This window comes from Oncorhynchus mykiss, chromosome 2, assembly GCF_013265735.2.
Source record: "Oncorhynchus mykiss isolate Arlee chromosome 2, USDA_OmykA_1.1, whole genome shotgun sequence".
NCBI lineage: Eukaryota > Metazoa > Chordata > Actinopteri > Salmoniformes > Salmonidae > Oncorhynchus > Oncorhynchus mykiss.
Genome location: NC_048566.1, coordinates 88,483,527 through 88,497,562, shown reverse-complemented (window position 1 = coordinate 88,497,562; position 14,036 = coordinate 88,483,527). Strand labels below are relative to the sequence as shown.

At 42.4% G+C, this 14,036-nt stretch overlaps 1 protein-coding gene across 6 annotated transcripts in view; it reads right to left on the bottom strand.

Moving 5' to 3' along the window:
- Positions 1 to 14,036, bottom strand: part of LOC110499041 (neuron navigator 2) — a 168,429-nt gene that overhangs the window by 69,503 nt on the left and 84,890 nt on the right. For 5 of the 6 annotated variants that reach the window (XM_036958477.1, XM_036958479.1, XM_036958478.1 and 2 more), the window contains exons 3-7: positions 13,399 to 13,516; positions 12,672 to 12,724; positions 8,230 to 8,302; positions 7,854 to 8,079; positions 6,491 to 6,621 (exon numbers count right to left, since the gene is read on the bottom strand). In XM_036958477.1, coding sequence (XP_036814372.1) covers positions 6,491 to 6,621; positions 7,854 to 8,079; positions 8,230 to 8,302; positions 12,672 to 12,724; positions 13,399 to 13,516 — 601 coding nt within the window. Of the gene's footprint in view, positions 1 to 3,811; positions 4,530 to 6,490; positions 6,622 to 7,853; positions 8,080 to 8,229; positions 8,303 to 12,671; positions 12,725 to 13,398; positions 13,517 to 14,036 lie in introns of those variants that run through there. The other variant, XM_036958482.1, reaches the window with a different exon arrangement.

Here is a 14,036-nt window from a genome sequence, read left to right as displayed (position 1 = left end):
GAGGTATATAGAGTAAAGTCACATAGCTAGGAGACATTTACATTTCAAATCCAAACTTCAGTGGCGAGTTGTGCATAGTTTAGAGAGCCTGCTATGTGGAGTGCCTGGGAGGTAGAGTCAATCATGAAAGCCTGTATGTTCTTGCCAACTCAACACTGACCAGTGACCACATACAACTGTCACGCACACACCTCAGCTCACAAATAACACTAACAATGTTGGGTTTTGTAACACATCCATAGGGTAATCACACACATACAATTATCTTGGCTTATCTTATGTGGACCTCAGAGGCAGCATCGACTTGATTTATTATCAGGCTCACTTGTTAAGCTCTTTAATCATTTACAACATATCTACTGTATGTATTAATAACCTTGGCTAGAAAGTAAGGGGTTTTAAGTGCAACATTTATTAGCAGTGTTACGTACCAGGTACTACTATATGGTAACAGTCTCCAACAAATCCTGATGCAAAAAAATGCATGCAACACCTCCAAACGATTATGTAAGCTGTCTCATTCAACAGGTCCACTGACACCTACTCTGCATATCACTGGCACATCGCTGTCATATCACTAGCATATCACTGGCACATCACCGGCATTTCACTGGCACATCACCGGCATATCACCGGCATTTCACCGGCATATATCACCGGCACATCACCGGCACATCGCTAGCATATCACTGGTACATCACTGGCATATCACCGGCATATATCACCGGCACATCACCGGCATATCACTGGCACATCACCGGCATATCGTCGGCACATCACCGGCATATATCACCGGCACATCAACGGCATTTATCACCGGCACATCACCGGCATATCGCCGGCATATATCACCGGCATATCACCGCCATATATCACGTCACATAACCGGCATATCGCCGGCATATATCACCGGCACATCACTGGCATATATCACCGGCACATTGTCGGCACATCACCGGCACATCACAGGCATATCACCGGCATCTCACCAGCACATCACCGGCATATCACTGGCATATATCACCGGCACATCACCGGCATATCACCGGCACATATCACCGGCATATATCACCGCCACATATCACCGGCACATATCACCGGCATATCACCGGCACATCACCGGCATATCACCGGCATATATCACCGGCACATCACCGGCACATATCACCGGCACATCACCGGCATATCACCGGCACATCCCCGGCACATATCACCGGCATATCACCGGCACATATCACCGACACATCGCTGGCATATCACCGGCACATCGCTGGCATATCACTGGCACGTCGCTGGCATATCACCGGCACATCGCTGACATATCACCGGCACATCGCTGACATATCACCGGCACATCGCTGGCATACCCAGTAGGTATCCTGGCCTCTCTTGGTCCACCACTAGGCTCTGGTTTACAGGACATTTCTCCAGACACTTTGCCAAAAGCATTTAAAACCCAGTTAGTTCAACCATATAGTCCGTATCTTCAGCATTCCTCCCTGTGCTGTGTAATGGTTTGCTTACAGCAGCCCAGGCAGCTGCTCCAGGGTCTAACAGTCAAGTGCAGTGATAAACTGTTAACACCAATCATTTACTAGACAGGCTCACAGTGTTTATGTAGAAACACTTTAACAGTCATGAGAATGTAATTTCACCTCAGTCACTCACGGCTACAAACAAGTGTTCTGTTCTACCTGGTGTAACTAGAAAAACGCTAACACTTTATTTGACACATTGCATCATAACATGTTATATAATATGTCATAATATGTCATAAATGCTGTCATGACACATACATTTAGAAGTGTTGTGACATATATTGCACTATTTGATGTCTGGTTATGACCCCTACATAAGAGTGTCAAAGCCCACAAATCCTACCACACAAAGTAAACCATTCCATTGCAACTGTAAATAGTATGTTATATTGCATTTCCTAAAATTGTTTTTCCATTGTAATTGTACAAACATTGATGTCAAACATGTGCTTAGCCCAATTCTGTCACTGATGACTGGGATGAATGCAGGAGCAGGACAAAACACCCTCTTTGGGACTTATGACTGACATATGGTCTTGTACATTATAGGCCTATCTGGCTTATATTATTACCCTTACAACAACAACAAAAATGTTCTGTGTATAGATTCTATACATTTCCATATTTTGGAATCAAATTTTGTTTGTTCACAACATTATTATTGTAGTCCTCCATGGTTTTGCTTTAATTTAGCTACATGTATATTTAGTGCTGCCACTAGGGGGAGACATTCGACCTGTTAGCTGCAGGTGTGACACCCTGATCTGGTTCACCTGTCCTTGTGATTGTCTCCACCCCCTCCAGGTGTCGCTTATTATCCCAGGTTTATATATCCCTGTGTTTCCTGTCTCTCTGTGCCAGTTCGTCTCGTTTGCCAAGTCAACCAGCGTTTTTCCTTGCTACTATTTTTCCCAAGCTCTGTTTGTTTCTAGTCCTCCTGGTTTCAACCGTTGCCTGTCCTGACTCCGAACCCGCCTGCCTGACCACTCTGCCTGTTCTGACAACAAGCCTGCCTATCGTCTGGTACTGTTTGGACTCTGACCTGGTTTATGAACTCTCACCTGTCCCCAACCTGCATTTACCTACTCCCTTTGTTATAATACAAATCAGAGCTCTACCATCTGCCTCCTGTGTCTGCATTTGGGTCTCACCTTGTGCCCTTATAGCAGGTGTGCGCCTCATTTGTTGGTAGAATATAAGCAGGAAGAGACACCCAGTAGAACAATTTAAATAGTCTGTGTCTCCTTATTCATCCTGCTTTCAAGTTTAACATTTATGAGCATGGTTATGTTTTTGCAATCTAGAGATTACAAGTTTATCTAATTGTGATGTATAATTTAACTGTTTTGACCGAGTGATAACTAGTGAGAAGTTCCCCTTCATATGAGTGTACATCTACAGTTTACACCAGAGGAGGCTGAATGGAGTACTCGGGTTGGGGTGTAGGGTTTGAGCAGAGCCGGGCAGGGCAGTTCCTCTTGCTGCTCTATAGGCAAGTGCCATGGTCTTGTAGGGTTGCCAAACTAAGCAAGCTAACTTTGTATGTAAATCAATGAGACAATATGGCGTCTCGGATTAAATGTATTTTCGTTTAACTTTTTGTCTCTTAATAAATATATATATTTTTACAAACGATGACTTGTAGTAAGTGTATTTACATGAGTACATGAACCACGCTAATGATAAGTATTTTAGAAAGTTACTTTTTTATCAAATCTGTATCTAATGTTCGCATGTCAACCGCTCTAACGTCAACATTTGCTAACTCAGCGCTAGCCATAGGTAGATAGTAGTTAAGGGTTTTTGTTACATTTAATACACAGGCCTCTTCTATAATTTATTTTAGGGATGTGCGATATGGCCAAAATCTCATATCCCGATATAGGTCATTTCATATCCCGATAACGATTCATATCACAATATAGCACATTTTCTGTAAATTCAATGAATAAATAGTTTATATAAAATTACCACATGTAAAGGCCTATTTCTTATTACATGTTGAATTATACTCAACAAATAAAAGGTACTTACTCATATTTGATTATTTCTCCTTTCATTTAGAACATTTGTGCACATTTTCAATTAAGCATGTAACAAAATATAAAATATGAATGTATAGAATCTAAAAAGGTAAATAGAAAACACTTCAACTATAGTTGCAAACAAAATAAATATAGGCCTAAAATATAAATATTTTTTGGGGGGGGCTTGCCTGTTTTGCATGTTATTTTGGCATTAATACGTGTCACATATCAATTTGCATTTGGTACCTTGGCTCACGAAACCTCATTTCTCAACCATGTAAATTGGGGCCATGTCTTTGCAGATATAAGTTGTAACGGCAGCTGTTATCTCCTTCCATCTTTGTGATTCTTTACCATATGGTGTGCAGCGGGTAAACGCCTCTTGCAACGTCTGAGTCGGGGGTTTGTTTTTAGCACGACTGTACTTTTTTCGGTCTCATCCATAGACTCTCTCCGAACTGTTTCACATTATTATCTCCGAACTGTTTCACATGATTATTGCGTAAGTGGTAAAAGAGGTTAGTGCTGTTTGAGCATGTTTTCGGGACCGGACTGCGGTATATTTTGTAGAGGACGGTTTTCTTGTCCGTGTCAGACTTTTCATACCCAAACCACGTCCATGCGATCGAGGTAGCCTCTCTTTTAGGTACGAGATCCGTGTCTCCGTGCTGTGTCACGTTCACTCTTCTCCATGTGTGTTTGTGTTGCATATTTCCTTCCAAGAATGCAAAGCGTCGTCCAATTGACAAAAATATTGCCGTAAAGAGTGATTTGCAACACAACGAAATAAACGATAGAGCATAATATGAAACGATATACGTTTTTCTATCACACGATATATATCGTCATATTGCCCAGCCCTAATTTGTTTGTACAATTAGCACTGTATACAGTATATACTGTAATGAAACAGCAGGGAGTAGGTCTCGAGCCCGAGGTCCGGCGCGCTATCGACTGTGCGGTAAAAGCATGCTCGTGCAGCAGGCTCGATTTCCGCGCTTATAAACCCAGGGTCGTTACAATACTGTAGAGTGAATCAGATGTACTGTTGTTTCCTCAACAACGCATGTGTGTATTTAGTTGTTTTGCACAATTCCCTCTGTGGCTAAACAAACACTAACTAGATGGTTAACTAACTGTTAGTTGATAGCTAGCTTTAGCTATGTTATGAACACATTGAGAAAATTGGATTGTAAATCTAATCTAATTTTATTTGTCACATGCTTACTTACAAGCCCTTAACCATCATTGCATTTTTAAGAAAATAAGAGTTAAGAAAATATTTACTAAATAAACTAAAGTTTAAAAAAAGTAACACAGTAAAATAACAATAACCAGGCTATATACAGGGGGTACTGGTACAGACAGAGTCAATGTACGGGGTCACAGATTAGTCGAGGGAATATGTACCCTACCAACGTTTGGGGTCACTTAGAAATGTCATTGTTTTTGAAAGAAAAGCATTTTTTTTGTCCATTAAACAACATCAAATTGATCAGAAATACAGTGTAGAGATTGTTAATGTTGTAAATGACTATTGAAGCTGGAAACGGCAGATTTTTAATGGAATATCTACATAGGCATACAGAGGTCCATTATCAGCAACCATCACTCCTGTGTTCCAATGGCATGTTGTGTTAGATAATCCAAGTTTATCATTTTAAAAGGCTAATTAATCATTAGAAAACCCTTTTGCAATTATGTTAGCACAGCTGAAAACTGTTGTTCTAATTAAAGAAGCAATAAAACTGGCCTTTAGACTAGTTGAGTATTTCTCTCTCTCACTCCCCATCCTTCTCTCTGTTGTTCCCTCTATCCCGCCCTCTCTGTTCCATATGTACATTAATTAGGGCTCAGTCAATGCACAGTGAATTCCTCATCACACAGCAGCAGCAGCCTACCACTGGCTGACTGTAGAATGCAGACTGTAGACTGGGTTATCCAGGTAAACCACCCAGCCAGAAAGTTAACCCCAACCGTCACACTGCTCAGTTCTGCTCAGCTCTGTTCTACTCTGCTCTGTTCTGCTCGGCTCTGTACTGTTCTGCTCGGCTCTGTTCTGGTCGTCTCTGTGCTCCACTTTTCTGTTCTTCTCGGCTCTGTGCTGCTCTACTCCACTCTACTCTCACTAACATACATCACAGTACTGGGGAAGTACCGCCTGACTGGCTACATACCACTGAGGACCCAATCTAGGACTAAGACTTATAGTGAAGATACATTATAAGATCTTAAATCAAACAAGGCCATGTTTTCAGACAGATTTAGTTATACCACTGCGATTGTAAAGCCATGGTGTAACGTGATGTCCACCACACTATATTCAAACACAAGGGCAGGAATACACAGTAAATATAGGCTCTAGAAAGCAGAGGAAGTAACACATTTGTTATGCCAAATGTAGAACTGTGCAATACTCACAAAACGGATGTCATCAAAATGAGACGTATTTAGCAAGCCATATGAAATTATAGGTGCTGGAGTGCGGAAATAGTTGTTAACTTCACAAACAGAAACGTCCATGGATTAAAGGTTGTTTGTAAAGCATACGCTTACACATAAACCTGAAACCTAAGACCTAATGTAAATTGACATCATTCAGATTGTGTGTTACATTTTACTTCATGTAAATAAACCACACACTAGCCTCTACTACAACAACAAGTTAAGCTTAGCAGCACCCATGTTGTTAAATCATTAACTGCTCCTATAACAGCATAGAAAATGATAAGATAGAAACCACGTATGCATAGGTTATCTGTTTATGTGTCTGTTTCTAGGATAACCGTCTAGACAAGATTGCTCTGAATCCAGGAGGTTTGTTTTCATCTTTTTCTTTGTTGTTGCACAGGGGTTAAAATGGGTGTACCCCAAGTGGTTGACCTCTAAAAGCACAGGATTACTTCCTCATGTACGGTAACTCACCTCTGTCACTGCTGGAGGACTTGGGCATGTCATGGTGGTTGAAGCTCTGGCTGCGGCGGTTGCTGATGGAGGCCCCGCGATGCTTCCCCTCGCTGCCTGGGGCTGAGACTCGCGTGGTGGGGCCTGGCAGTCTGTGGGCCACACGGAAATAGTGACTAGTTAAATAAACACTGAACAGTAGAAATGCTCTTCTTAACCGGCATAATTCTAAACATCTGCTAAAGGGGATGAAATAAAATTCCTCAAATAACATTATTAAGGAGTGTATCATTAACATATTTGTGAGTACTTGAATGGAAGGGCAGTCCCGTGTGGCTCAGTGTGTAGAGGATGGCACTTGTGCCAGAGTTGTGGGTTCGATTCTCACGTGGGAAGAGTATGAAACATGCATGCACTGTAAGTCACGTCTGCTAAATGGCTAAAATGTAAATCTATGGAAAAACACCTCAGGGGAGATACATGTGGTTGCACAGTTACACCAGTAGGTGGTGGTATTGAATGACCGTATGCTGATCTTTTTATAATCCATGAAAAGGTACTGGACATACACACTCACACATGGTGAAACAGACAGGTTGAGAAGCACTTCCATAATACTAAACCATGCACACAGCAAACACACCAGGATGCAAGTGTTTACATAAATAAAAAGGTCTAACACACTACAAGACTATCAGAAATTAGGTGGGAGAATGGGGAATCTTTTCAAACACTAGACTTGATGCATCTACAACAGAGTGGACTGCAGCATGCAGTGTCTATGGGAGAGAGAGAGGGGAGAGGAGTGAGAGCGAGAGAAAGAGGGGAAGAAAGAGAGAGAGAGGGGAGGGGAGAGGAGTGAGAGCGAGCGAGAGAAAGAGGGGAAGAGAGAAAGAGAGAGAGGGGGGAGAGGAGTGAGAGTGAGAGAAAGAGAGGAAGAGAGAGATAGATGAAAGCTGACCTAGAAGACTTTCTCTGAGCCACAGAGAGCTTTAGCCCTTTACTCTGAGTGGTTGAAGCCTTGGTTGATAGACTGCATGGAGGAGAAAGAGAGGGATGGGTAGACACAATGTAAAAGCAGACAGAGATCTGAAAGCAGCTTATATGAGATCAAGAGGATCATATAAACTTGAACAAGTTATGTAAAAACAAGGAGATTCAAAGAAGATGACCTGCTACCCAATGGCATGGACACCAACGTAGATGAGACTTCACACAATTAGTATGGATGATATAAACAACACTATCATTTGAACATGAGGAATTCATGTCACATTTTATGGGGACTGCGGTTACTCATAAATAATCTCACAGAGCTTCTCCAAACAATGGAGATCTTGCCATGTGTGGAAACGGGAGGTTGGGTTGTTACAAGGTACTTCACCTGGACAGCATATCTGATGCTGCTTTGTGTTCTGGTGCAGTGGAGCCGTGGGTGTGGGTGTGAGAGGGGGCTGGTGATCTATGGGGAGTATGTCCAGGCTGGGTGCTGTGCTTTGGCTGATGAGAGGCCTGCTGTTTCAACACCTTCTGCTGCTGCTGCTGTTGCTTGTAGCGGGACAAGCTGAAGAACAGACCGAGAATGGTCTTCAGGTTCCCATTACGAATCTCTGCAATAGGAGGAGAGACAGAGAGGTTGGTATCTTTTGGTACCTTTTCCTCTCCACAGTCCGTTGTAACGTGGAGTTATTCATTAGATGCTCTACGTTAGAAGCAGATATGAGGGAGAGTGTCTGGTAGATAGTAGCAGTTTGACGTACCCTCTGCACAGAGCCCCTGGATGTTCACCCCTCTGGCTGCCAGGAATCCAAGGCAGGTATCAATGTTCTCAATCTGGGGGAGAGGAGAGAGGAGTCAGGGCATGGAACTTCATTAGTACAGATAGGGCAGTCATTCATTAGCAAAGGCCATTTGGGGATTCCGAGTGGCGCAGCGGTCTAAGGCACAGCATCTCAATGCTAGAGGCATCACTACAGACCCGGGTTTGATTTCAGGCTGTATCACAACCGGCCGTGATTGGGAGTCCCAAAGGGCGTCATCCAGGTTAGGTTTTGGCCGGGGTAGGCGGTCATTGTAAATAAGAATTTGTTCTTAACTGACTAGCCTAGTTAAATATATATACAGTTGAAGTTGGAAGATTACATACACTTAGGTTGGAGTCATTAAAACTTTTTCAACTACTCCACAAATTTCTTGTTAACTAACTACAGTTTTGGCAAGTCGGTTAGGACATCTACTTTGTGCATGACACAAGTAATTTTTCCAACAATTGTTAACAGACAGATTATTTAACTTATAATTCACTGTATCACAATTCCAGTGGGTCAGAAGTTTACATGCACTAAGTTGACTGTGCCTTTAAACAGCTTGGAAAAGTCCAGAAAATGATGTCATGGCTTTAGAAGTTTCTGATAGGCTAATTAACATAATTTGAGTCAATTGGAGGTGTACCTGTGGATGTATTTCAAGGCCTACCTTCAAACTCAGTGCCTCTTTGCTTGACATCATGGGAAAATCAAAAGAAATCAGCCAAAATCTCCGGGGAAAAAATGGAGACCTCCACAAGTCTGGTTCATCTTTGGGAGCAATGGGACCACGCAGCCGTCATACCGCTCAGGAAGGAGATGCGTTCTGTCTCCTAGTGATGAACGTACTTTGGTGCGAAAAGTGCAAATCAATCCCAGACAACAGCAAAGGACCTTGTGAAGATGCTGGAGGAAACAGGTACAAATGTATCTATAGGCAGAGTAAAACGAGTCCTATATCGACATAACCTTCAGCAAGGAACAAGCCACTGCTCCAAAACCGCAATAAAAAAAGCCCGACTACGGTTTGCAACTGCACATGGGGACAAAGATCGTACTTTCTGGAGGAATGTCCTCTGGTCTGATTAAACAAAAATATAACTTTTTGGCCATAACGACCATCGTTATTTTTGGAGGAAAAAGGGGAGGCTTGCAAGCCGAAGAACACCATCCCAACTGTGAAGCACGGGGGTGGCAGCATCATGTTGTGGGGGTGCTTTGCTGCAGGAGGGACAGGTGCACTTCACAACATAAATGGCATCATGAGGGAGGAAAAGGATGTGGATATATTGAAGCAACATCTCAAGACATCAGTCAGGAAGTTAAAGCTTGGTCGCAAATGGGTCTTCCAAATGGACAATGACCCCAAGCATACTTCCAAAGTTGTGTCAAAATATCTTAAGGACAACAAAGTCAAGGTATTGGAGTGGCCTTCACAAAGCCCTGACCTCAATCCCATAGAACATTTGTGGGCAGAACTGAAAAAGCATGTGCGAGCAATGAGGCCTACAAATCTGACTCAGTTACACCAGTTCTATCAGGAGGAATGGGCCAAAATTCACCCAACTTATTGTGGGAAGCTTGTGGAAGGCTACCCAAAACGTTTGACTCAAGTTAAACAATTTAAAGGCAATGCTACCAAATACTATATTGAGTGTCTGTAAACGTCTGACCCACTGGGAGTATGATGAAAGAAATAAAAACTGAAATAAATCATTCTCTCTATTATTATTCTGACATTTCACATTCTTAAAATAAAGTGGTGATGCTACCTGACCTAAGACAGGGAATTTTTACTCGGTTTAAATGTCAGGAATTGTGAAAAACTGAGTTTAAATTTAACTGTATATGGTGTCACCATACAACGATAATATAACATTAGGCTTAATGTTGTAGGAAAATCTCTGTCAAATCATTAACCATATGGCCCCTCTTGGATTATAACCAACCACTAATGATGAAAGCTGAAATAATACTGTACAATGCACCAACTGAAACCGTCCAAAAGATGGTTCCAACATACAGTACAACTAGAATAGCATATAGGCCACAATTCAATCATTAACCTCTCTTCATTCAGACCTTACCACAGATCATTACATGCAATTCATGAACACCCACTAGTAACTGCAGGAAAGTTTCCCAACAATTAAAGCAACGTGTTTCAGATTAAATCAAAACTACTTCCCATCCATTACACTAAAATCCAGGAAGTTCACTTTGAGGTAGCGAGGCTTTCTGAAAGACATCAATTCATAGAGCTACTCATCATTTTAATAACAACCATATTTTCCTCATTTCTGGTCCACCACAAGAGAAAAGCAATTGTATAGATACAGGGTCTGTTGTGAAATGTGGGTGGTTGGGACCTGGTGCAGGGTGGAAGAGGCAGGGTGTCAGCTAGAGTGAGAGCTACATATTATTACACTGAGGGAGTTTGTCCAAGTGAAAGAGGGTCAGATAAAGAGAATGTAACTGTAAGAAAGACAGATATATCTAATAATATGAAACTATACTGAACAAAAATAGAAACACAACATGCAAAGTGTTGGTCCCATGTTTCATGAGCTGAAATAAAACAGCAGAAATCTTCAGTACCCACAAAAAGCTTATTTCTCTCAAATGTTGTGCAAAAAATGTGTTAATTAACATCCCTGTTAGCGAATATTTCTCCTTTGCCAAGATAATCCATCCACCTGACAGATGTGGCATATCAAGAATCTGATTAAACAGCATGCTCATTATACAGGTGCCCCTTGTGACGGGGACAATAAAAGGCCACTCTAAAATGTGTCGAAATGTTTCACAACACAATGCCACAGATGTCTCAAGTTTTGAGGGAGTGTGCAATTAGCATGCTGACTCCAGGAATGTTCACCAGAGCTGCTGCCAGAGAATTTAATGTTAATTTCTCTACCATAATTTGGCAGGACGTCCAACCGGCCTCATAACCGCGGACCACGTATAACCACGCCTGCCCAGGACCTCCACATCCGGCTTCTTCACCTGCGGGATCGTTTGAGACTAGCCACCCGGAGAGCTAACAAAACCTTGGGTTTGCACAACCGAAGAATTTCTGCACAAACTGTTAGAAACCGTCTCAGGGAAGCTCGCCTACATGCTAGTCATCCTCACCAGGGTCTTGACCTGACTGCAGTTCGGAGTCGTAACCGACTTCAGTGGGCAAATGCTCACCTTCGATGGCCACTGGCACGCTGGAAAAGTGTATCCTTCACGGATGAATCCCGGTTTCAACTGTACTTGGCAGATGGCAGACAACGTGTATGGTGTTGTGTGGGCGAGCGGGTTTGCTGATGTCAATGTTGTGAACACAGTGCCCCATGGTGGCAGTGGGGTTATGGTATGGGCAGCCATAAGCTACGGACAATGAACACAATTGCATTTTATCGATGGCATTGAATGCACAGAAATACCGTGACGAGATCCTGAGGCCCATTGTTGTGCCATTCATCCACCGCCATCACCTCATGTTTCAGCATGATAATACACAGAACCATATTGCAAGGATCTGGACATTATTCCTGGATACTGCAAATGTCTCAGTTCTTCCATGGCCTGAATACTCACCAGACATGTCAACCATTGAGCAAGTTTGGCATGCTCTGGATCGACGTGTACCAGTTCCCGTCAATATCCAGCAACTTTGCACAGCCATTGAAGAGGAGTGGGACAACATTCCACAGGCCACAATCAACAGCTTGATCAACTCTACGTGAAGGAGATGTGTCGTGCTGGTTTTCTGATCCACGCCCCTACTTTTTTTTTACGTATATATGTTCCCAGTGATGCGAAATGCATAGATTAATGATTTTATTTTACATTTACTGATTTCCTTATAGGAACTGTAAATCTGTCAAATTGTTGAATGTTTCGTTTATATTTTTGTTCAGTGTATTTATCTTGGATTATCATACAACCCAAATAGAGGTTAGTACGTCCAGCGAGATTTCAACAATAACGAGGTCGAGCGGATGTTTAACCCAAGGATCCATCATGGATAGGTATGTGGGCACAGGCCAGATTGGTTCAATCCCAAATAGGCAAGAGAGGTTGTTTGGGTGGCAGATGGCCCTCAATAGGATACCAGTCTATTTAATGCCTCCCCACTGTAGTAGGGCATCACTAAAAAAGGCATGGCCATTCTCTCACAGGAAACAGTGGAGAAAGAAGCAGATGCCACCAGGGGTTTTCTCTGAGCATCAGGATTTCAGATTTGGGAAGGATCATCCGGTTGTGTTTGCTCAATAATCAAACGTGATAACTCATGATCCATACTATAATGTCGTTAGTAGTGCAAGCCTCACAGGTATCTCTGTTTTAGGGTGTGGAGGATTGATCCCCTTATGTGACAGAGTAAACACAGCACCAACACCCACCATCTGTGTCCGGTTCTTAGGGTAGCCATTGATGTCTTCTATCTTCTCATTCGCTAGAAAAGAAAGATGAAACAAATGAGAGAGAAAGAAATTAAAGAGGATATTTTCATGATGAAGTAACACATCCTTTTTGGGACTTTCCCTGCACAATGACAAGTCACATTGAAGACACCCATACAGTATCTATCCAAAATCAGTAACAACTTGCCATGACCATGGGAAGCAGCCGTGGTTTTGCACCTGATACAGTCTTAGTCAAACAGCACCACTCATGTAGCTTTCACTAACCACACTCCCTCTATTCACTCCACTTAAGCACAATGAACAGTGTAGATGCAATAATGATAGGCTTCGCTGCTCAACCTCTCACCCACCCTGGGAAAAACAGAGTTTCAGTCTCAAGTTGCTTTACTTTCCATGCAGGAAAGACTGATTTTGAAGTCCCCTCCTAACCTAAAGATCCCTCCTAACCTCTCCACAATAACGACCACAGAGGCCAGTGAGTTGAATTCCAGAGAAGAGAGACACACTGTGACTAATCATATTATACTAATATTAGGCAGTATAATATGATAACCATGCAAAAAAAAAAACAGGTTTGGGCCTGCCATTGGAAAGCCAATACAAAATGCATGATGATTACATGAAATCTTAAGCGAGAAATAATTCTAATGGATTTGCTGATAAAAAGTTACCAATAGAGTATAAATGCTAGGGAAGTCCTTACCCACAACCTGTATGATCTCAGCCAGTAACACTCCATCTGTCACGTCCTGCTGCAAGTCCTTAATCAGTCGCTGACGGCCCGACTTCACCAGGTAATGGTTGGCCCAGTCCGTGTAAATCTGCCCAACAACAAAACACAGACATACAATTGACATACATAGAAAGAAATACAATCAATGTATAATACTTTTCGACACCTTGTAGAAATCATGTCTCAACGAATGGAGGCTGTTCTGAGGGCGAAAAGGGGGTGGGGTGCAAGTCAATATTAGAAAGGAACACTCAGTGTATACTACAGCTGGCAGGTGTAACAGCAAGCCAGTTAACTAGAGTCATATTTATTTATTTATGAATCTGTTATTTTACCAGGTAAGTTGACTGAGAACACATTCTCATTTACAGCAACAACTGGGGAATAGTTACAGGGAAGAGGAGGGGGATGAATGAGCCAATAGTAAACTGGGGATTATTAGGTGACCGTGATGGTTTGATGGCCAGATTGGGAATTTAGCCAGGACATCAGGGTTCACACTCCTACAAAGTGCCATGGGATCTTTAATGACCTCAGAGAGTCAGGACACCCGTTTAACGTCCCATCAGAAAGACGGCATCCTACACAGGGCAGTGTCCCCAATCACT